Source organism: Pseudophryne corroboree, chromosome 5, assembly GCF_028390025.1.
Source record: "Pseudophryne corroboree isolate aPseCor3 chromosome 5, aPseCor3.hap2, whole genome shotgun sequence".
Classification (NCBI taxonomy): domain Eukaryota; kingdom Metazoa; phylum Chordata; class Amphibia; order Anura; family Myobatrachidae; genus Pseudophryne; species Pseudophryne corroboree.
The window spans coordinates 165303242-165328576 of NC_086448.1; the positions used below are offsets into that span (position 1 = coordinate 165303242).

General features: G+C 47.3%; 1 protein-coding gene across 9 annotated transcripts in view; it reads right to left on the reverse strand.

Annotated features, from left to right (window-relative positions):
* Positions 1-25335, reverse strand: part of KMT2C (lysine methyltransferase 2C) — a 573154-nt gene that overhangs the window by 155451 nt on the left and 392368 nt on the right. For all 9 annotated transcript variants that reach the window (XM_063921867.1, XM_063921863.1, XM_063921864.1 and 6 more), the window contains 2 exons: positions 18154-18186; positions 17904-18047 (listed from right to left, as the gene is read on the reverse strand). In XM_063921867.1, coding sequence (XP_063777937.1) covers positions 17904-18047; positions 18154-18186 — 177 coding nt within the window. The remainder of the gene's footprint in view (positions 1-17903; positions 18048-18153; positions 18187-25335) is intronic.

Below are 25335 nucleotides of genomic sequence, written 5' to 3' on the forward strand. Positions count from 1 at the left end.
CCCAATTCCAATTGCGTCACACAGTACTGCAACTTTATTCACATATGATCATGCAAAAGTGTCCATAATTAATGTAACATCCCACAGAAGTATCACTTTACCTTTATAAACGTTACTCCTCACAGTAGAGCCCCTTATTCACATTACATTACACTGAATTGCTCCTTATTCACATTACACCACACCCTATTGCTCTTTATTCACATTAGACGATACAGTAGTGCCCTTTCTATACGCAACGCCACATAGTAGAGCACCTTATACGCATAATGCCACACATTAGTAATTCATTTACACACATTCCACACAGTAATGCTCCTTACACATGAGACCCCTTATTAATGTCCTTATAAACATAATGCACCTTACACATTATGACTTCTTTTATTAATGCCCTTTTACACATAATGTCCCTTACACATATGCTGCACATTATTAATGCCCTTATACACATAATGACACACATAGTGCCCCCTACACATTTGCTGCACATTATTAGTGCCCCTATACACATAATGACACACATACAGTAGTTCCCTGTTACACATATGCCGCACATTATTAATGCCCTTATACACATAATGACACACATAGTGCCCCTTACACATATGTTGCATATTATTAATGCATTTTTACATGACACACATAATGCTCCTTACACATATTCCGAACACTACTGCACAACCAACCCACTCACATGCACACAGCACTCACACTGCCACTAACACTGTGACCTCTGCCTCTGCTTGGATACAGATGTGTCCTCATAAATATTGCCTCAATGCTAACGTCGGGCACCTTTTTTTATGAAAATGCATCTTATTTGCATTGCTATGTGGCTAGGATGCACAAGCAGCTTCTGCTGATTAAAATGATGTGCAGCATGCCTATATACTGTGTGCGACTGCGGCTGTATCTGCATATGAAATGCTACACACAGAATATAGGCATGCCACATATCATTTTAATCAGCAGAAGCTGCTGATGCCCCTGGGCATATCAAATGCCCTAGGCAATTGCCTAGTTTGCCTATACCTATGGCCGACTCTGGTGGCAGGCCTGCCACAGAATGTGCAAGCTGAATTGTACTACAAATCCAACGAGCAATAGTCTGCTTAGAAGCAGGAGCACCCAGCTTGTTGGGTGCATACAGGATAAACAGCGAGTCAGATTTTCTGACTCCAGCCGTCCTGGAAACATATATTTTCAGGGCCCTGACTACATCCAGCAACTTGGAGTCCTCCAAGTCCCTAGTAGCCGCAGGTACCACAATAGGCTGGTTCAGGTGAAACGCTGAAACAACCTTAGGGAGAAATTGAGGACGAGTCCTCAATTCTGCCCTGTCCGTATGAAAAATTAGGTAAGGGCTTTTATAGGATAAAGCCGCCAATTCTGACACACGCCTGGCCGAAGCCAGGGCCAACAGCATTACCACTTTCCATGTGAGATATTTTAAGTCCACAGTGGTGAGTGGTTCAAACCAATGTGATTTTAGGAACCCCAAAACTACATTGAGATCCCAAGGTGCCACTGGAGGCACAAAAGGAGGCTGTATATGCAGTACCCCCTTGACAAACGTCTGAACTTTAGGAACTGAAGCCAGTTCTTTCTGGAAGAAAATCGACAGGGCCGAAATTTGAACCTTAATGGACCCTAATTTTAGGCCCATAGACAGTCCTGTTTGCAGGAAATGGAGGAAACGACCCAGTTGAAATTCCTCTGTAGGGGCCTTCCTGGCCTCGCACCACGCAACATATTTACGCCAAATACGGTGATAATGTTGTGCGGTTACATCCTTCCTGGCTTTGATCAGGGTAGGGATGACTTCATCCGGAATGCCTTTTTCCTTCAGGATCCGGCGTTCAACCGCCATGCCGTCAAACGCAGCCGCGGTAAGTCTTGGAACAGACAGGGTCCCTGCTGGAGCAGGTCCCTTCTTAGAGGTAGAGGCCACGGGTCCTCTGTGAGCATCTCTTGAAGTTCCGGGTACCAAGTCCTTCTTGGCCAATCCGGAGCCACGAGTATAGTTCTTACTCCTCTCCGTCTTATAATTCTCAGTACCTTGGGTATGAGAGGCAGAGGAGGGAACACATACACTGACTGGTACACCCATGGTGTTACCAGAGCGTCCACAGCTATTGCCTGAGGGTCCCTTGACCTGGCGCAATACCTGTCTAGTTTTTTGTTGAGGCGGGACGCCATCATGTCCACCTTTGGTTTTTCCCAACGGTTCACAATCATGTGGAAGACTTCTGGATGAAGTCCCCATTCTCCCGGGTGGAGGTCGTGCCTGCTGAGGAAGTGTGCTTCCCAGTTGTCCACTCTCGGAATGAACACTGCTGACAGTGCTATCACATGATTTTCCGCCCAGCGAAGAATCCTTGCAGCTTCTGCCATTGCCCTCCTGCTTCTTGTGCCGCCCTGTCTGTTTACGTGGGCGACTGCCGTGATGTTGTCTGACTGGATCAGCACCGGCTGACCTTGAAGCAGAGGTCTTGCTAGGCTTAGAGCATTGTAGATGGCCCTTAGCTCCAGGATATTTATGTGAAGTGATGTCTCCAGGCTTGACCACAAGCCCTGGAATTTTCTTCCCTGTGTGACTGCTCCCCAGCCTCTCAGGCTGGCATCCGTGGTCACCAGGACCCAGTCCTGAATGCCGAATCTGCGGCCCTCTAGAAGATGAGCACTCTGCAACCACCACAGGAGAGACACCCTTGTCTTTGGTGACAAGATTATCCGCTGATGCATCTGAAGATGCGACCCGGACCATTTGTCTAGCAGATCCCACTGGAAGGTTCTTGCGTGGAATCTGCCGAATGGGATTGCTTCGTAGGAAGCCACCATTTTTCCCAGGACCCTTGTGCATTGATGCACTGAGACTTGGCCTGGTTTTAGGAGATTTCTGACTAGCTCGGATAACTCCCTGGCTTTCTCCTCCGGGAGAAAAACCTTTTTCTGGACTGTGTCCAGGATCATCCCTAGGAATAGAAGGCGTGTCGTCGGGATCAGCTGCGATTTCGGAATATTGAAAATCCAACCATGCTGCCGCAACACTATCTGAGATAGTGCTACCCCGACTTCCAACTGTTCCCTGGATCAGGAGATCGTCCAAGTAAGGGATAACTAAAACTCCCTTCCTTCGAAGGAGTATCATCATTTCGGCCATTATCTGAAACTGATAGTGACAATTCTGTAACACAAACCTGAGGTACCCTTGGTGAGAAGGGTAAATTGGGACATGTATAAGCATCTTTGATGTCCAGAGACACCATATAATCCCCTTCTTCAAGGTTTGCAATCACTGCTCTGAGTGACTCCATCTTGAATTTGAACCTCTGTATGTAAGTGTTCAAGGATTTTAGATTTAAAATTGGTCTCACCGAGCCGTCCGGCTTCGGTACCACAAACCGTGTGGAATAATACCCCTTTCCCTGTTGCAGGAGGGGTACCTTGATTATCACCTGCTGGGAATACAGCTTGTGAATGGCTTGCAATACTGCCTCCCTGTCTGAGGGAGACGTCGGTAAAGCAGACTTTCGGAAACGGCGAGGGGGAGACGTCTCGAATTCCAATTTGTACCCCTGAGATACCACCTGAAGGATCCAGGGGTCCACTTGCGAGTGGGCCCACTGCGCGCTGAACTTCTTGAGACGGGCCCCCACCGTGCCTGAGTCCGCTTGTAAAGCCCCAGCGTCATGCTGAGGACTTTGCGGAGGCGGTAGAGGGCTTCTGTTCCTGGGAACTGGCTGTGTGCTGCAGCCTTTTTCCTCTCCCTCTGCCACGGGGCAGAAATGAGGAGCCTTTTGCCCGCTTGCCCTTATGGGGCCGAAAGGACTGCGCCTGATAATACGGCGTCTTCTTATGTTGAGAGGCTACCTGGGGTAAAAATGTGGATTTTCCAGCAGTTGCCGTGGCTACCAGGTCTGATAGACCTACCCCAAATAACTCCTCCCCCTTATAAGGCAATACTTCCATGTGCCTTTTGGAATCCGCATCACCTGACCACTGCTGCGTCCATAACCCTCTTCTTGCAGAAATGGACAGCGCGCTAATTCTTGATGCCAGTCGGCAAATATCCCTCTGCGCATCACGCATATATAAAAATGCATCTTTTAAATGCTCTATAGTCAGTAATATACTGTCCCTATCTAGGGTATCAATATTTTCAGTCAGGGAATCCGACCACGCCACCCCAGCACTGCACATCCAGGCTGAGGCGATTGCTGGTCGCAGTATAACACCCGTGTGAGTGTATATACATTTTAGGATATTCTCCTGCTTTCTGTCGGCAGGTTCCTTTAGGGCGGCCGTATCAGGAGAGGGTAGTGCCACCTGTTTAGACAAGCGTGTGAGCGCTTTATCCACCCTAGGGGGTGTTTCCCAACGTGCCATATCCTCTGGCGGGAAAGGGTATGATGCCAATAACCTTTTAGGAATTATCAGTTTTTTATCGGGGGAAACCCACGCCTCATCACACACTTCATTTAATTCCTCGGATACAGGAAAAACTACAGGCAGTTTTTTCTCACCAAACATAATACCCTTTTTAGTGGTACTTGTATTATCAGAAATATGCAAAACATTTTTCATTGCCTGAATCATGTAACGTGTGGCCCTACTGGAAGTCACATTTGTCTCATCATCGACGACACTGGAGTCAGTATCCGTGTCTGTGTCTGCCATCTGAGGTAACGGGCGTTTTAGAGCCCCTGATGGCGTTTGAGACCCCTGGACAGGCACAAGCTGAGTAGCCGGCTGTCTCATATCGTCAACTGTCTTTCGTAAAGAGCTGACATTGTCACGCAATTCCTTCCATAAGCTCATCCACTCAGGTGTCGACTCCCTAGGGGGTGACAACTCTATTATAGGCAATTGTTCCGCCTCCATCTCATTTTCCTCCTCAAACATGTCGACACAATCGTACCGACACACCGCACACACACAGGGAATGCTCTGATAGAGGACAGGACCCCACTAGCCCTTTGGGGAGACAGAGGGAGAGTATGCCAGCACACACCAGAGCGCTATACATAGACAGGAATACCACTTTATAACGTGCTTTTCCCTTTATAGCTGCTGTTATTATCAAACTGCGCCAAATTAGTGCCCCCCCTCTCTTTTTTACCCTTTTCTGTAGTGCAGGACTGCAGGGGAGAGTCAGGGAGACGTCCTTCCAGCGGAGCTGTGATGGAAAATGGCGCCAGTGTGCTGAGGAGATAGGCTCCGCCCCCTTCTCGGCGGCCTTTTCTCCCGCTTTTTGGTGAATTCTGGCAGGGGTTAAAATACATCCATATAGCCCTGGGGGTTATATGTGGTGTATTTTCGCCAGCCAAGGTGTTTTACATTGCTGCTCAGGGCGCCCCCCCCTAGCGCCCTGCACCCTCAGTGACCGGAGTGTGAAGTGTGCCTGAGGAGCAATGGCGCACAGCTGCAGTGCTGTGCGCTACCTTGTTGAAGACTGATGTCTTCTGCCGCCGATTTTTCCGGACCTCTTCTTGCTTCTGGCTCTGTAAGGGGGCCGGCGGCGCGGCTCTGGGACCGGACTCCGAGGCTGGGCCTGTGTTCGGTCCCTCTGGAGCTAATGGTGTCCAGTAGCCTAAGAAGCCCAAGCTGGCTGCAAGCAGGCAGGTTCGCTTCTACTCCCCTTAGTCCCTCGATGCAGTGAGCCTGTTGCCAGCAGGTCTCACTGAAAATAAAAAACCTAAAACTAAACTTTCACTAAGAAGCTCAGGAGAGCCCTAGTGTGCACCCTTCTCGGCCGGGCACAAAAATCTAACTGAGGCTTGGAGGAGGGTCATAGGGGGAGGAGCCAGTGCACACCAGGTAGTCCTAAAGCTTTACTTTTGTGCCCAGTCTCCTGCGGAGCCGCTATTCCCCATGGTCCTTACGGAGTTCCCAGCATCCACTAGGACGTCAGAGAAAAAAAAATAGGATTTTAATTACCTACCGGTAAATCCTTTTCTCGTAGTCCATAAGGGATATTGGGGGAATTTAGTACGATGCGTTATAAACGGGGTCCAAAAGAGCCACTGCACTTTAAATTTTCTTCACTGGGTGTGCTGGCTCTTTCCCTCTATGCCCCCTCCCACAGGCAGTTATAGGTAAAAACGTGCCTGAACGAGATAGGACATATATGAGAGAAGGAAATATAACAAAAAGTGGTGAGATTTACATACCAGCACATCACAAACAATAACAACCAGCAACGGCTGGTAACAACAACAGCACACAGCTGAACAGGTAACCATACAACAAGAACCTACAGAAAAGTCACCGCACTAAGGCGGGCGCCCAAAATCCCTTATGAACTACGAGAAAAGGATTTACTGGTAAGTAATTAAAATCCTATTTTCTCTAGCATCCATAAGGGATATTGGGGGAATCTAGTACAATTGCAATGTCCCAAAGCTTCCAGAATAGGCGGGAACGTGCGGAGACTGCTGCAGCACCGCCTGCCCAAACGGAGAATCCTCTTTGGCCAGGGTATCAAACTTGTAGAACTTAACAAAAGTGTTCTTCACCGACCAAGTAGTAGCTTGGCAAAGTTGTAAGGCCGAGACTCCACGGGCAGCAACCAAGGAAGATCCCACAGATCTAGTAGAGTGGGCCTTTAGAGACTTAGGAACAGGTAAGGCTGCCGACACAGAGGCCTGTTGGATAGTAAGCCTAATCCAACGAGCAATGGACTGCTTTGAAGCCGGACAACTCTTTTTCTGTGCATCATAGAGCACGAACAAGGAATTCGTCTTTCTGATCCAAGCCGTTCTCTTGACACAGATTTTCAAGGCTCGCACAGCATCCAATGCCTCCGGAAGAGCAGAAGCGCCAGAACGGAATGGAATCAGAAGAGGCTGATTCAAGCAAAAAGCAGAGACAACCTTCGGCAGGAACTCATATCTAGTCCGTAGCACGGCTCTGTCCTCGTAAAAGACCAAATATGGACTTTTACACAACAAAGCGCCCAATTCCGGGACACGTCGAGCAGAAACCAGGGCCAGTAACATCACTATCTTCCTTGTCTTCTACTGTCTTCAGAGGTTCAAACCAGGAGGACTGTAGAAATTCCAACACCACATTCAGATCCCAGGGTGCCGTAGGCGGCACAAAAGGAGGATGTATGTAGAGTACTCCTTACAAGAAGGTCTGAACTTCTGGCAACACTGCCAATTTCTTCTGGAAGAAAATGGAGAGGGCTGAAATCTGAACCTTAATGGAACCCAGACGTAAGCCCTTATCAACACCAGAATGTAGGAAACTTAAGAAACGTAATAAACGTCCCAAGTGAAAATCAGCAGGCGGATACGTGCGTTCTTCGCACCAAGCGACATATCTAATCCAGATATGATGATAGAGTTTTGACGTCACATGTTTCCTGGCCTGAACCATGGTAGCAATAACCTTTTTGGAAAGGCCCTTGTGAGCTAGGATGTTCCGCTCAACCTCCATGCCGTCAAACGAAGTTGCCGTAAGTCCGGGTAGACGAACGGTCCTTGTTAAAGAAGATCGCTTCTTAGTGGTAGATACCAAGGGTCTTCGATGGACATTCCCAGAAGATCCGCCTACCACGCCCTCTGAGGCCAATCCGGGGCAATCAGAATTGCCTGGACTGATTCGCTTTAGCACCCTTGGGAGCAATGGAATCGGAGGAAACAGGTAGACTAGCCTGTAAGACCAAGGCGATGCCAGTGCATCCACTGCCCTTGTCTGAGGGTCCCTGGTTCGTGAGTAATACCAGTGAAGCTTCTTTTTGAGACGAGAAGCCATCATGTCTATCTGTGGGCAGCCCCACCAGTGGATGATCTGCTGGAACACCTGCTGGTAGAGACCCCACTCCCCTGGGTGGAGATCGTGATGACTCAGGAAGTCCTCTGCCCAGTTGTCCACACCCGGAATGAAGATTGCCGACATTGCTCTTGCATTTCTTTCTGCACAGAGGAGTATCTTCGACGCCTCTCGCATGCAGGTTCTGCTTTTTGTCTCTCCTTGCTGATTGATGTACCCAACTGCTGTGGCGTTGTCCGACTGTACTTGGATCGCGTGATCCTTGAGCAGAGGCGAGGCCTGAAGCAGAGCTTTGTAGATCGCCCAAAGTTCCAGAATGTTGATCGGAAGGAGACTTTCATGGGCTGACCACCTGGAACTGCACCCCTTCCTTGTAGACTTGCATCTGTCGTGGGGAGGGTACAATCCTGAATCCCGAAACTCCGGCCCTCCAGTAGATTTGAGGACTGCAACTACCACAGGAGGGAAATCCTGGCCCAAGGCGACAGCCGTATCATCCGGTGCATCTGAAGATGTGATCCGGACCATTTGCTCAGGAGATCCAGCTGAAATGTTCTGGCATGGAACCTCTCATATTGGATTGCCTCGTATGAGGTGACCACCTTTCTCAACAATCTTATGCAAAGATGGTTGGACACTCGAGTAGGTCAGAGCACAATGCGGAAAATCTCCTGAAGTGTTCTCACCTTGTCCTTTAGTAGGAACATCTTCTGGGCCACAATACCGAACAACATCCCCAGGAACAGGAGCCGCTGAGACGGCACCAGGTGGGACTTCTTTAAGTTGAGGATCCACCCATGGTGTGACAGAAGTTGGATAGTGTGGTCGATGTGGAGCAACACAAGCTCCCTGGATCTTGCGTTGATCAGAAGATTGTCTAGGTAAGGGACAACATTGACCCCCGGGACTGAGTTGGAACATCATCTCCGTCATCACCTTTGTGAATACCCTCGGGGCTGTGGACAGGCCGAAGGGCAGTGCCTGGAACTGGAAATGCTCGTCCAGCAGGGCAAACCGTAGGTATGCCTGATGAGACGGCCAAATCGGAATATGGAGGTAGGCGTCCTTGATATCCAAGGAGACCATGAATTCCCGTTCCTCAAGGCCCGCAATCGCAGCTCGCAGGGATTCCATCTTGAACACCTTCAAATTAGGATTAAAGAATTTTAGATTTAAAATGGGTCTTACAGAACCGTCCGGTTTTGGTACCACAAATAGGTTTGAGTAAAACCCCTTGCCGCATTGCGGTATTGGTACTGGAACAACAACGCGAGACTGGACCAACTTTTGGATGGCCTGTTGCAACGTAACTTGCATATCCCCGCCAAAGCTGGTAAACTTGATTTGAAAAATCGTTGGGGAGGAGTACTATCGAACTCCAGCTTGTAGCCTTGAGAAACGAGATTGCTGACCCAGGTATCCTGGCAGGAGATCTCCCAGACGCGGCAGAAGTGACACAGTCGAGCCCCCACCTCGAGATCCCCTCGGGTAGGGTGGGCACCGTCATGCTGAGGCCTTAGTGGAAGCAGAACCGGTGGTCTGTTCCTGAGAGGTGGTGCTTGCAGGCTTTCTAGACTTACTTCTGGTGCATCTAGTCGCATTGGATGCACCTCTGGCATTAGATCGAAATCTGTGAGAACGCAAGGACTGGACAGACGGCCCTGGGTAGGAACGGCTCGCCGGCTGGGCCCCAGAGGGGAGAAACATGGATTTCCCAGCCATAACTCTGGAAATCCAGGTAACCAACTCAACCCCAAAGAGCCATTCCCCAGAAAAGGGGAGGGATTCCACACTACGTTTGGATTCTGCGTCCGCAATCCACTGACGCAGCCACAAGGCCCTGCGCTGCAACACTGCCATTTAGCATTTATGTTCCCCATCTCCTTGAACGAATCACAAAGGCCATGTGTACTGTCTTGAATGTGTTTTAGGAGGGTTACCATAGTGACCAAGGGCATATCCCCCGAGAGGCCCCCTGAATTTGAGTGGCCCAAGAATGAATGGAATGGGTCATACAGGAACCCGCAATGACCAGCCTTTGTGATATACCCGCTGCTGTCTATATAGACTTTAGTGTAGTCTCTATCCCCAGGATCCTTCTTGATAAGGGGGGCCCAGGTCAGGCAGCACCGCTTTTTTTAGACAGGCGAGAAACTGATACATCTACCCCAGGGGGTTCTTCCCAAAATTTTCTACCTTCAGAAGCAAATGGCAAAGTGCGTAAAAACTTTCTGGACACTTGGAATTTTTTGTCTGGATTTTTCCAGGCCTGCTTGAATAGGTCATATAACTCTGCAGAGTCAGGGAAAGTGACATTAGGCTTAACGACTGCTGTGACGCAGCGTCCTCTAGAGGGAGCTTTAACACATCCCGTATAGCCAGAATTAGGGGTTCAATACCCTGAGCAGAATCAGGATCTCCACTAACGGGATCCAGGTCATCCCCATCCTCCTGTATATCATCATCTGAAAGCAGAGCAGGTAACCCACGTTTCTGTGGACCTGTATGAGAGAGAGGAGGGGCTTGTTGTAGTAGCCAAGTCTTCTGCACATTAGCATTGAGCTGGGATGACATATCAGACATCATAGTTTTAAGAGACCCTAACCAGTGGGGCTCTGGACCTTCTCCCCCCACCGCTTCACTGGTGTGTGAAGATTGACTGCATTGTTCCCATGAAACAGTATCAGTAGATAATGAAGAGAATCTGGTGTGACATACACTGCACAGTTTGTGTTTACCCATGTTTCACAGTAAGCACAACATACACACAGACAAGAGATTGCAAGCCTGCCCTACTGTATGTGAGAGGAGACACAGAGAGAGAGGACACCAGCACACCCTTAGCTGCACAGCCCTAGTGAGGCTGCCAGCTTACTATATTACAGTAAACACTAACAATTTCTGTCCTAAATAGGATTCAGATAGTGTACACAAGTAGCTCTCCCCTTTTGCTACACCCTGTACCAGATATCCAGCGTGGCTGAGGAATCAGGAAGCACTGTGTGTGCCGTCTGTGGCTGCAGTAAGCAGAGGAAGGCGCCAAAACGACTCAGGTCCCGCCCTGATGTAGCTCTGCCCCCTCCAATGGCGCCGGAGTTACACTAATAGATTATACTGGCAAAGTCTCCTTTTAGCTCAAAACATCACAACAAGTGCTAGTTAAGCGTTTTTGTGCCAGTTCCACACGGGGGATCTTAGCGGGACCTTCCCCGAGAGAGTCCGGTACGCCGCGCCCGTGGTCAGCTTCACTTTGAACTGGGGGACCTCCCTAGCGGGGCCCCCGGTTTGTACTCACCACCGATGTGGTGCCCCGCTGAGCAACCACCCCTCAGGACAGTGGTCCTGCAGCGGGGAAGTGGCTCTGCACCTCGTAAGGCCGGTGACCGTCCCCCCCTAACTCCCACGGTGCAGGTATGCTGTTGCCCAAACAGCATACCAAAAATAATAAAAGTTTAAAAGAAATTGAAGAAAACTCTCTGGAGCTGCAGAGATGTGCATCCTCTCCTGAGGGCACTTTTTTCTAAACTGCCTGTGGGAGGGGGCATAGAGGGGAGGAGCCAGCACACCCAGTGAAATTTTTTTTAAAGTGCACTGGCTCCTATGAACCCCATCGTACTAGATTCCCCCAATATCCCCTATGGATGCTAGAGAAATATTGTATTAAATGACCTTCAGGCTGTGTGTATAAAGTGTATATGAAACATACTGTAAATGAATTGTGAGAATGTACACACACTTTGTTTAATGCACAAAGTTATTAAAAATATTGGCTAAAATGACCATCAGGCTGTGTGTATGAAACATAAATGCATTCTGTGCTTAGACTTGGGTCCCATCACCATGATATCTCATTATGGTATGCAAGTATTCCAAAATACAGAAAAATTCGATATACAAAATACTTCTGGTCCCAAGCATTTTGGATAAGGGATACTCAACCTGTATAAACACAGTAACAGCAGTCTAAAAATGAAAACACCGATCCTTAATACAAATAAATTTTAACTTAAAATAGGATTTTAATACCTACCGGTAAATCCTTTTCTCTTAGTCCGTAGAGGATGCTGGGGACACCATAAGAACCATGGGGTATAGACGGGATCCGCAGGAGACATGGGCACTTTAAGACTTTGAATGGGTGAGAACTGGCTCCTCCCTCTATGCCCCTCCTCCAGACTCCAGTTATAGGAACTGTGCCCAGGGAGATGGACATTTCGAGGAAAGGATTTATTGTTAACTAAGGTGGGACACATACCAGCTCAAACCTCAGACACGCCGTACAACATGGCATTTAACAGAAACTCCAGTCAACGGCATGAACAGCGTCAGCCACAGGCTGACCATAACGTAACACAACCCGTGTGTAAACATAACTAATAACTGCAGATAGAGTCCGCACTGGGACGGGCGCCCAGCAATCGCTACGGACTAAGAGAAAAGGATTTACCGGTAGGTATTAAAATCCTATTTTCTCATACGTCCTAGAGGATGCTGGAGACACCATAAGTACCATGGGGTTTATACCAAAGCTCTAGAACGGGCGGGAGAGTGCGGATGACTCTGCAGCACCGATTGACCAAACATGAGGTCCTCATCAGCCAGGGTATCAAACTTGTAAAATTTCGCAAGTGTTTGAACCCGACCAAGGAGCTGCTCGGCAGAGTTGTAATGCCGAGACTCCGCGGGCAGCTGCCCAGGATGAGCCCACTTTTCTGGCAGAGTGCGCCTTCACTGATTTTGGTAACGGCAATCCAGCCGTAGAATGAGCATGCTGAATCGTATTACAGATCCAGCGCACAATAGTCTGCTTGGAAGCAGGCATTCCAATCTTGTTGGCAGCATACAGGATAGACAGAGCTTCCGTTTTCCTAAGTTGAGCCATTCTGGCGACATAAATTTTCAAGGCCCTGACAACATCGAGAGATTTTGACTCCACAAAGGCGTCAGTAGCCACTGGTACCACAATATGCTGGTTCATGTGGAACGATGAAATCACCTTCGGCAGAAATTGTTGACGAGTCCTCAACTCCGCTCTATCTTCATGGAAGATTAAATAAGGACTCTTGTGAGACAAAGCCGCTAACTCAAGACACCCGCCTTGCGGATGCTAAGGCTAATAGCATGACCACTTTCCAAGTGAGAAATTTCAACTCAACCTTCTGTAAAAGGTTCAAACCAATGTGATTGAAGAAAATGCAACACCACGTTAAGATCCCATGGTGCCACTGGGGGCACAAATGGAGGTGGGATGTGCAAAACTTCTTTCACAAAAGTCTGAACTTCTGGAAAGGAAGCCAATTGTTTTTGAAAGAAAACCGATAAGGCCGAAATTTGTACTTTAATCGAGCCTAACTTTAGGCCCGCATCCACACCTGCTTGCAGGAAATGGAGAAAATGCCCTAGTTGAAATTCATCCATAGGAGCCTTCTTGGATTTACACCAAGACACATTTTCTCCAAATACGGTGATAATGTTTAGACGTTACTCCCTTTCTAGCCTGAAGAAGTGTGGGAATAACTTCACTGGGAATACCCTTTCGGGCTAGGATCCGGCGTTCAACCGTCAAGCCGTCAAACGTAGCCGTGGTAAGTTGTGGTACACGCATGGCCCCTGCTGTAACAGATCCTCTTGTAGAGGAAGAGGCCAGGGATCTCTTATGAGTAATTCCTGAAGATCTGGATACCAAGCCCTCCTTGGCCAGTCCGGAGCAATGAGGATCACCTGAACCTTTGCTCTTCTTATGATCTTTAGCACCTTTGGAATGAGTGGAAGCGGAGGAAATACGTACACCGACTGAAACACCCATGGTGTTACCAGCGCGTCCACCGCTATTGCTTGAGGGTCCCTCGTCCTGGAACAATATCTCTGAAGTTTCTTGTTTAGGCGAGACGCCATCATTTCTATTTGAGGAATTCCCCAAAGACTTGTCACTTCTGTGAAGACCTCACTCTCCTGGATGCTGAGGAAGTCTGCTTCCCAGTTGTCCACTCCTGCAATGAAGATTGCCGACAGAGCGCTTGTATGTCTTTCCGCCCAGCGGAGAACTTTTGTGGCCTCTGCCATTGCCGCCCTGCTCTTTGTTCCGCCCTGGCGGTTTATGTGCGATACTGCTGTTATATTGTCCGATTGTATTAGGACGGGCCGGTTGCGAAGAAGACGTTCCGCTTGAAGAAGGCCATTGTAAATGGCCCTTAACTCCAGACCGTTTATGTGTAGACAAACTTCCTGGCTTGACCATTTTCCCTGGAACGTTTCCCCCTGTATGACTGCTCCCCAGCCTCGGAGACTCGCATCCGTCGTTACTAGGATCCAGTCCTGGATCCCGAACCTGCGTCCCTCTAGGAGGTGAGAGCTGTGCAGCCACCACAGGAGTGAGATTCTGGTCTTGGAGGAGAGAATTATTTTCCGGTGTATGTGCAGATGGGATCCGGACCACTTGTCCAATAGGTCCCACTGAAACACTCTGGCATGGAATCTGCCAAACTGAATGGCTTCGTAGGCCGCCACCATCTTCCCCAGCAACTGAGTGCATTGAAGAATAATTCCCAAAAACAACAGCTGCTTCGTCGGATTTTACTGCGACTTCGGCAGGTTTAGGAGCAAACCATGTTGTTGCAGAACTGTCAGGGAGAGCGCAATGTCCTGCTCCAGCTTGTCTTTGGATCTTGCCTTTATCAGGAGATCGTCCAGGTAAGGGATAATTGTGACTCCTTGCCTGCGAAGGAGAACATCATTTCCGCCATTACCTTGGTGAAAATCCTCGGAGCCGTGGACAGACCAAACGGCAACGGCTGAAATTGGTAATGACAATCTTGAGTAGAAAACCTCAGGTAAGCCTGATGCGGAGGATATATGGGGATGTGTAAGTAGGAATCCTTTATGTCGACCGACACCATGAAATCCCTTTCCTCGAGACTGGAGATCACTGCTCAGAGAGATTCCATCTTGAATTTGACTTTTCTTAGGTAAAGATTGAGGGACTTTAGGTTCAGAATTGGTCTGACTTAGCCGTCCGGCTTCGGAACCACAAACAGGCTTGAATAAAAGCCTTCTCCCTGTTGTGCCAGGGGAACCCTGACAATGACTTGATTCAGAGACAACTTTTGTATTGCATTGCATACTACCTCCCTGTTCGGAAGAGAAGCTGGTAAGGATGATTTGAAAAAACGTCGAGGAGGGACGTCTTGAAACTCCAGTTTGTACCCCTGGGACACTATTTCTAAAATCCACGGATCTAGGGCCGAACTAGCCCAGAATTGACTGAAGAGCTTGAGACGCTCCCCCACCGGTGCGGACTCCCGCAGAGGAGCCCCAGCGTCATGCGGTGGATTTGGCAGAAGCCGGGGAGAACTTCTGCTCCTGAGAACCTGCCACGGCCGGAGATCTTTTCCCTTTTCCTCTTCCTCTATTAGCGAGGAAGGAATAACCTCGGCCTTTTTTGTATTTATTTGGCCGAAAGGACTGCATTTGCAAGTGGTGAGCTTTCTTTTGTTGTGGAGGAACACAAGGCAAAAATGACGACTTACCCGCGGTAGCCGTTGATACCAACTCAGCGAGACCTTCACCAAACAATACACCCACTTTAAACGGTAGAGACTCCATAGCTTTTTTAGAGTCAGCATTCCATTGATGAATCCACAATGCTCTCCTAGCTGAGACTGCCATGGCATTGGCCCTTGATCCCAAGAGGCCAATATCTCTCGCCGCCTCCTTTAGGTAGGCTGCAGCTTCCCTGATATAACCCAGCGTTAAACGGATGGTATCCCTATCCAGGGTATCTATATCAGATGACAAGTTATCTGCCCACTTTTCGATAGCACTACTCACCCACGCAGATGCAATAGCTGGTCTGAGTAGTGTGGATTTTAGCGTATTTTCCGGTCTACAATCCACAGAATCCTTAAGGGCTGCTGTGTCAGGAGACGGTAAAGCCACCTTGTTAGACAACCGTGATAGCGCCTTGTCCACAATGGGAGGTGACTCCCACTTTTCTCTATCCCCAGAGGGGAACAGATACGCCATTTGAATCCTTTTGGGAATCAGAAACTTTTTGTCAGGATTTTCCCACATTTTTTCAAAAAGGGCATTCAGTTCATGAGAGGGAGTAAATGTTACCTCAGGTTTCTTTCCCTTAAACATACAGACCCTAGTATCAGGAACAGCAGGGTCCTCGGAGATATGCAAGACGTCTTTTATTGCCACAATCATGTACTGAATGCTCTTTGACAATTTTGGGTCTAATCTGGAATCACTATAGTCGACACTGGAGTCAGTGTCCGTGTCGGTATCTGTGTCTGCTAACTGAGCAGGGGTTCTGGACCTGTGATAACACATCCTACACAGATTTTTTCCATACCTAGTTCTGAGACTCAGATCTAATATCTTATTAATAAGAGCCACATTAGCATTCAACACATTTACCCAGTCAGGAGTCGGCGGTGCCGACAGGGTCACTCCCACAGCCGTTTCTGCCCCTAATCACAGTCTCCTCCTGGGAAGAGCACTCCGCCTCAGACATGCCGACACACCTGTACCGACACCTACAGACACACTGGGCCAAAAGGGGGACAGACCCACAGTAAAGCCTGTCAGAGAAACACAGAGGGAGTTTGCAAGCTCACAACCTAGTGCCTGTCCTGGTTCTGAAACCTTTATAATAACATATTTAAGCACCCTGTTACTTGTTATAGCAGTGGTGAGGAAGGACCAGCGTCTCTGCTGCTCTGGATAGAAAATGGCGCAAATGAGAGCTGTGAGGGCTAAGCCCCGCCCCCTCCATGGCGCGCTTCAGCCCGCTATTTTTTAAACTAATAATGCTGGCGGGGGTAAAAATTTAGTGCCCAGGCACTCCAATTTCACTTTGCCAGCCTGAAAAGAGGATTTTTATGCTGCCCAGGGCGCCCCATCTCCCCGCGCCCTGTAGTGCCGCTGTGTGTGGGAGCATGGCGCGCAGCGCGATCGCAGTGCGGTACCTCAGAAGCCGTCACTGAAGTCTATCTTCTTCTACTCACCTGTCTTCTGACTTCTGGCTCTACAAGGGGGTTGACGGCGGGCTCTGGGAGTGATCCCCTAGGCCTACCTAGTGTTCCAAACCCTCAGGAGCTAATGGTGTCCTGTAGCCAAGAAGCAGAGCCTTTAAACTCACTAGAAGTAGGTCTGACTTCTCTCCCCTAAGTCCCACGATGCAGGGAGACTGTTGCTAGCAGTGCTCCCTGAACATAAAAAACCTAACAAAGTATTTTCCGAGAAACTGAGTAGAGCTCCTCATTGTGCACCCAGTCTGCCTGGGCACACATTCTAAACTGGAGTCTGGGGGAGGGGCATAGAGGGAGGAGCCAGTTCACATCCATTCAAAGTCTTAAAGTGCCCATGTCTCCTGCGGATCCCGTCTATACCATGATTTGGGATAAATTTACAACTGACATGGCTGACATATCAAACACAAATGAAGATAACAATGGAGAATAGTTTGTGTTGTGCTGTTGCCTATGCCAGGTGATGCAACTGATCTCTGCGTTCATAGCCCGACCCCCTCCACAACTGATGTTTCAGTGACTGGACTATACGTTAGTTTCCTGATTCCCATAATTGTTGGCCAGTTATCACTGGCAAGGCCAGTTAGGGGTCTTATAGTTTAGCTATGTAAATTCAATTTTAGGAATTGGAGAACCTCTACACACACTATTTCAAAGTAAAAATATTGTGTATTGCACTGAGGGCTGAAAAGGGTTGTAAAAATCCTCCCCACCACACGGCTGAAGAGTGCCTGCTGTCACATACATACAGTGAAGACCACCATAAAGTGCACTTATTATAAGGATGCAGCAAATCATTTCACTCAGAGCCTATGACATCACTGGTACTTTGTCCCTCCTGAATATCTAGACTGCATTCTCATAGCTTAGCCCAAACAATGGTTGCTTCTAATATATGTAAGAGAGGCACAATTGAATATTCATCTGACCAGCTGTAATACTATAGGCAGCTGATTAAAATAGTGAACTAGTCCTACAGTATGTCACCACTGCCATAAAATAGGTGAAAATGTGAAACTAAATTCCAGATATCCCTTCAACCGGCCTTTAAATACAGCAAATGCTGTAACCAGGACTGAAACTTACCCTGGTTGTGCAAAGGCAAGAGCTGTGTATGTGGAGGATGAAGATGAGCTGAAGGTGGTGGCGGTTGTGGCAAAGATGGCGGATGGGTGGCTACAGGACTCAGCACAGCAGTAAATAAATCTTCAACATCTTTTCCTTCAAGTTCTGCAAACCCAACAAAAAGAGCAGGGACCAAACATTTTAAATACACATTATCGTGAGAACTGTTTGGAGCGATGGTATACTGTAAACTGAGGATGGTCATAATTACCTGGAATTTTATACAGTTTTCCCAAAATTGCACCTAATGGGGGGGAAAATAATGATGACACATTATATTTGGAAACTGTGTGTCTTTGGTTTTGGAAAAGCAAATCTTATGGTGCCCATACACTTGTGCGATGCGGTATCACACTTCGATTTCCCTTGAAGCTCCCCTTGCAATAAATTGCATCTAAAGTGCTTTTCTTGTGCATTTGATGCGCATACAATCCTGCGATTTATCGCAAGCCTCTTGCGACCAGAAATCAGGTGACCAGAAATGGGTGGAGGGGAGTGTCCAGAAAGTGAGCTAAATACCTCACAGATTGCACATCGCAGTGCGATAAATCGAATGTGGTAAAAAAGCATGCGATCGCACGTGCGATCCAATAAATATTAAGAGCAGCACATATCTTGAAATGCGAGATTCGACCAGCGCGTCCTCGCATTGCATCAGGGGACACATTTGATGTGCATACAATCCTGCGATTCATCGAAATCGAAGGATTATACCAGGTATCTCACAAGTGTATGGGCACCATAAGACTCATGATTCCTTTTTATTATATAACATCTATGGAAACAACAGCAAGAAAGATATTACTCTGTAAAACTATTTACAGAAACATGATTTGTCCTTTTGACTGCAAACCTTTAGAAACCCCAAACAGCAAAGAGATTAATGTACATGTATAAGGTATGCATTTATTTTCCATATGATTTACAGTGTAAGGACTTTTATATTAAGTGCACTCTTCATTCAACTGTGATGAACCTATTTATTGCTGATTAATCCCAACAAGTACACTTTTTTTTCATGGTGACTGATGTATGGCAGCCAATAGGAAGTGACATATGAAGGGATGTGGTCTTCCATTGACTCCTGCTTTATGTGCACAAGTGTATACCAATTAATTCGGCTGCCAACACTTTTACTGCAGGCTCAGATTTTGGAGTGAGCGAAACTCTAAAGCACTGTAAAGCAGTGAGAGCACCCTATAGTCTACAGATGATGGATCATGTGGGAAATTTGGTCTGAATGCATTAAGTTGTTAGTCATAATACTACAGTATACAAATAATATAATCCCCACAGCAGCTTTAATAAAAACGAAATCTTTAAACAAAGAGCAAAAATGCTTGACTTGACCTTTAGCAACCAGCACCTGCTCCTCACAACATGTAGTGGAGGAGAGAAACAAATGTTTTGTCATATTTATATCTTGTAGGCTCCAGAATGGGCAAGATGGTTGTAGTACATGGACATTCTCAGCACGGCTGAGAGCCTGTTTTGTTTTCCTGTAAGACAGGACCTGTTAAATTACAGTAGGGAACGTTCCATCAGTAAGGTTTAGTGCACCTGGCTTTAACTGCATGGTTATTAAAATCATGTTTCTTAACATAAAATGCTTCTCTGAGTGTGGTCAAGGCATAGGTGGTTAGTTCTGGCTGAGAGTTATCATAGGGTGTGGAAGAATTAAGATTTCTTATTTCAAGAGCTTTCTTTTCAGCTGGCCCTTTAACAGCAATATAACAGAGCTCTAGGCAGTGGTTTAAGACTATGGGGGAGATGTACTAAGCCTTGCAGCGAGTTCAAGAACCAGCCAATCAGCATCTTTCATTTCACAGGCTGTATTTGTAGTTTCTTTTTCTCCAAGGCTTAGTACATCTGCCCCTGTTTGTTTTTTTTAAAGTTCATATCTTGTCCCTTTTGATCTTCTTACGGAAAAAAATCCTGCCACTTTTAATGGAGGCGCAGGTTTTTAATTTTTACTTGAAGTGATACAGTCATACATCCCTCCAGTAGAGCCATGGGATTCGCACCTATGGGTATATTTACTAAAGTGCGGGTTCTTAGAAGTGGAGCTGTTGCCCATAGTAACCAATCAGATTCTAGCTATTATCTTCTAGAAGGTGCTAGATAAAGAAGTGTCAACACGTCACACTCCTGGATTTGGTGAAGCTGAAGTCTTTCTTGAAGGCAACATTTCCTACGGCAATATTAATAAGGTGAAAATCAGCTGGTGGCTCTGTCCTGTAGTTCTCTGTATCTCACTTTTCATGGAGATAATGCAGCCCTTCGGACAAAGCCTTCCTTTCAATCTAAGGTGGTCTCCAGTTTCCACGTTAATCAGTTTCTTGTGATTCAAAGATTAGACTGTATGCAACTCTTCAACCTATAGGACACTGTCAGGGCTCAAAGAGGAATACTGCAGACTACTGCTAGGTGGACTGCTTTAGTAACTTGACAAGCCTTACATTGAAGGTTTATATCTGGCTGCTGGCAATATGATTAACCAGACTGGTTAGTGCCTCCTGGACAGCACAGCACGTCGCATCGGCAAAGCACTAATTGTTAGAATACACGGCTGATACAGACTGAGAAGCTTCGTCAGCAGCCATACGGTTTTCTGTTCACACATCTACACATTGGAGGTAATTCCAAGTTGATCGCAGCAGGATTTTTGTTAGCAATTGGGCAAAACCATGTGCACTGCAGGGGAGGCAGATATAACATGTGCAGAGAGAGTTAGATTTGGGTGTGGTGTGTTCAATCTGCAATCTAATTTGCAGTGTAAAAATAAAGCAGCCAGTATTTACCCTGCACAGAAATAAAATAACCCACCCAAATCTAACTCTTTCTGCACATGTTATATCTGTCTCCCCTGCAGTGCACATGGTTTTGCCCAATTGCTATCAAAAATCCTGCTGCGATCAATTTGGAATTACCCCCATTTATCAGAATCCACTTTATTGGCCAGGTATACAAGCGTATACTAGGAATTTGTTTCCGGTTCCTACTACTCATACTCTGTGGATAAGCTTTCAGATGTCACTGGTGTTCGCTTTTACTACAATAGATTGTTATACTTCTAGAAATCCTAGTCTCTAGTTTCTCAGTAAATCAGAGAACACGGTTTTCTTGGTTCTGTCCTGTGGAGCTGTCAGAAACATAACAATTTGTAGGTTAGGTAGTACACGGGCTGAATCCCACTGCTGTGACCGCTTTAGAGTCCTCTGCCACAGTCATGTCTGTGACTTTATGCCCTTCCCCTGGTGTACCATTGTGCATCTGAAAGTGTAAACATTGTGACGCCCTCCTTGTGCATCTTAAGACACAACAATCTGTTGGGTGCGCCTTTAGACTTTGCCATCAGTCGCACCAACAAAACTTTCACCTGCCCTCTACTAGGTACAGATTCTCAGAGAATGGCCTCCAATATAAGCGATTAAGCAACCAGTTATACGACACTCCCATAATATGATCATAAGACAGTATATGTCTGTGCGTCGGAACAGTGAGCTCCCAGAGTCCGCCCAGGAACTACTGCGACTCTGTTTACATACCATGAGACCTATGTGCTGTGCATCTTGTTAGATTATTTAGGCGCATGTGAAAAATATTGACCATCTGTGTGAATATCAGCATTGCCTCTGACTAAGAATCAGGCCCATAGAGAGAAAGACGTTTAAGGCTTTGTGTAAGACATTTCCGCTGTCCAAACTCTAGCCTGAGCCTCTATACCCCACGTTTCCAGTGTTTCTCAAAGTATTTAGAATTTTTTTTTTAACTTAACTATAAAAATTTAATTTTTATTAAGTACTACAATATATAGGAGTGGTCTGTTGGAAAATATCTATACATTTATATAGTTCAAGGAGAGAGGGGAAAACAGAGCAGTAGCAGAGTAATCTCCTTAATGCTTACATACTTACAGATGTGTCCCTGCTGATCGTACAGGCTGATCATAGCAAACGTTATGCAGTGATTAGCGGGCACAGGCATCCCGATCCATAGGGCCGCATGGCGTATACGCTCCTGCAAACAGGTCGCACTCTGCCACGGATAGTCGAAATGGCAACATATTCGCACCAACTACCGGGTAAGATAAATATGGGCATATCTGTATATTATGGATGTCATAATGTCGATGTGTCTATTTCAAACCTTTTTCAAGATCTGAAATAGACCAAAACGTAGGCATTATGACATCCATGATATAAGTACGTAAGCATTAAACTGTTAAGATTCATTGTACTATTAATATGACATGCATTTGTGCACAACAAAAATAAGAATTTACTTACCGATAATTCTATTTCTCGTAGTCCGTAGTGGATGCTGGGGACTCCGTCAGGACCAAGGGGACCAGCGGCTCCGCAGGAGACAGGGCACAAAAGTAAAAGCTTTAGGATCAGGTGGTGTGCACTGGCTCCTCCCCCTATGACCCCCCTCCAAGCCTCAGTTAGGATACTGTGCCCGGACGAGCGTACACAATAAGGAAGGATTTTGAATCCCGGGTAAGACTCATACCAGCCACACCAATCACACTGTACAACCTGTGATCTGAACCCAGTTAACAGCATGATAACAGCGGAGCCTCTGAAAAGATGGCTCACAACAATAATAACCCGATTTTTGTAACAATAACTATGTACAAGTATTGCAGACAATCCGCACTTGGGATGGGCGCCCAGCATCCACTACGGACTACGAGAAATAGAATTATCGGTAAGTAAATTCTTATTTTCTCTGACGTCCTAAGTGGATGCTGGGGACTCCGTCAGGACCATGGGGATTATACCAAAGCTCCCAAACGGGTGGGAGAGTGCGGATGACTCTGCAGCACCGAATGAGAGAACTCCAGGTCCTCCTCAGTCAGGGTGTGCCCCTGACCAAGTATCAGCTCGGCAAAGTTGTAAAGCCGAGACCCCTCGGGCAGCCGCCCAAGATGAGCCCACCTTCCTTGTGGAATGGGCATTTACATATTTTGGCTGTGGCAGGCCTGCCACAGAATGTGCAAGCTGAATTGTACTACACATCCAACTAGCAATCGTCTGCTTAGAAGCAAGAGCACCCAGTTTGTTGGGTGCATACAGGATAACAGCAAGTCAGTTTTCCTGACTCCAGCCGTCCTGGAAACTATATTTTCAGGGCCCTGACAACATCTAGCAACTTGGAGTCCTCCAAGTCCCTAGTAGCCGCAGGTACCACAATAAGCTGGTTCGGGTGAAACACTGACACCACCTTAGGGAGAAACTGGGGATGAGTCCGCAGCTCTGCCCTGTCCGAATGGACAATCAGATATGGGCTTTTTTGAGACAAACGCCGCCAATTCTGACACTCGCCTGGCCGAGGCCAGGGCCAACAGCATGGTCACTTTCCCTGTGAGATATTTCAAATCAACAGATTTGAGCGGTTTAAACCAATGTGATTTTAGGAATCCCAGAACTACGTTAAGATCCCACAGTGCCACTGGAGGCACAAAAGGGGGTTGTATATGCAGTACTCCCTTGACAAACTTCTGGACTTCAGGAACTGAAGCCAATTCTTTCTGGAAGAAAATCGACAGGGCCGAAATTTGAACCTTAATGGACCCCAATTTGAGGCCCATAGACACTCCTGTTTGCAGGAAATGCAGGAAACGACCGAGTTGAAATTTCTTCATGGGGCCTTCCTGGCCTCACACCACGCAACATATTTTCGCCACATGTGGTGATAATGTTGTGCGGTCACCTCCTTCCTGGCTTTGACCAGGGTAGGAATGACCTCTTCCGGAATGCCTTTTTCCCTTAGGATCCGGCGTTCAACCGCCATGCCGTCAAACGCAGCCGCGGTAAGTCTTGGAACAGACATGGTACTTGCTGAAGCAAGTCCCTTCTTAGCGGCAGAGGCCATGAGTCCTCTGTGAGCATCTCTTGAAGTTCCGGGTACCAAGTCCTTCTTGGCCAATCCGGAGCCACGAGTATAGTTCTTACTCCTCTACGTCTTATAATTCTCAATACCTTGGGTATGAGAAGCAGAGGAGGGAAGACATACACCGACTGGTACACCCACGGTGTTACCAGAACGTCCACAGCTATTGCCTGAGGGTCTTTTGACCTGGCGCAATACTTGTCCAGTTTTTTGTTCAGGCGGGACGCCATCATGTCCACCTTTGGTCTTTTCCAACGGTTCACAATCATGTGGAAGACTTCCCGATGAAGTCCCCACTCTCCCGGGTGGAGGTTGTGCCTGCTGAGGAAGTCTGCTTCCCAGTTGTCCACTCCCGGAATGAACACTGCTGACAGTGCTATCACATGATTTTCCGCCCAGCGAAAAATCCTTGCAGTTTCTGCCATTGCCCTCCTGCTTCTTGTGCCGCCCTGTCTGTTTACGTGGGCGACTGCCGTGATGTTGTCCCACTGGATCAATACCGGCTGACCTTGAAGCAGAGGTCTTGCTAAGCTTAGAGCATTGTAAATTGCCCTTAGCTCCAGTATATTTATGTGGAGAAAAATCTCCAGACTTGATCACACTCCCTGGAAATTTTTTCCCTGTGTGACTGCTCCCCAGCCTCTCAGGCTGGCCTCCGTGGTCACCAGCATCCAATCCTGAATGCCGAATCTGCGGCCCTCTAGAAGATGAGCACTCTGATAACCACCACAGGAGAGACACCCTTGTCCTTGGAGATAGGGTTATCCGCTGATGCATCTGAAAATGCGATCCGGACCATTTGTCCAGCAGATCCCACTGAAAAGTTCTTGCGTGGAATCTGCCGAATGGAATCGCTTCGTAATAAGCCACCATTTTTCCCAGGACTCTTGTGCAATGATGCACTGACACTTTTCCTGGTTTTAGGAGGTTCCTGACTAGCTCGGATAACTCCCTGGCTTTCTCCTCCGGGAGAAACACCTTTTTCTGGACTGTGTCCAGAACCATCCCTAGGAACAGCAGACGTGTCGTCGGAAACGGCTGCGATTTTGGATATTTAGAATCCACCCGTGCTGTCGTAGAACTACTTGAGATAGTGCTACTCCGACTTCCAACTGTTCTCTGGACCTTGCCCTTATCAGGAGATCGTCCAAGTAAGGGATAATTAAGACGCCTTTTCTTTGAAGAAGAATCATCATTTCGGCCATTACTTTGGTAAAGACCCGGGGTGCCGTGGACAATCCAAACGGCAGCGTCTGAAACTGATAGTGACAGTTCCGTACCACGAACCTGAGGTACCCTTGGTGAGAAGGGCAATTTGGGACATGGAGGTAAGCATCCTTGATGTCCAGGGACACCATATAGTCCCCTTCTTCCTGGTTCGCTATCACTGCTCTGAGTGACTCCATCTTGATTTGAACCTTTGTATGTAAGTGTTCAAAGATTTCCCATTTAGAATAGGTCTCACCGAGCCGTCTGGCTTCAGTACCACAATATA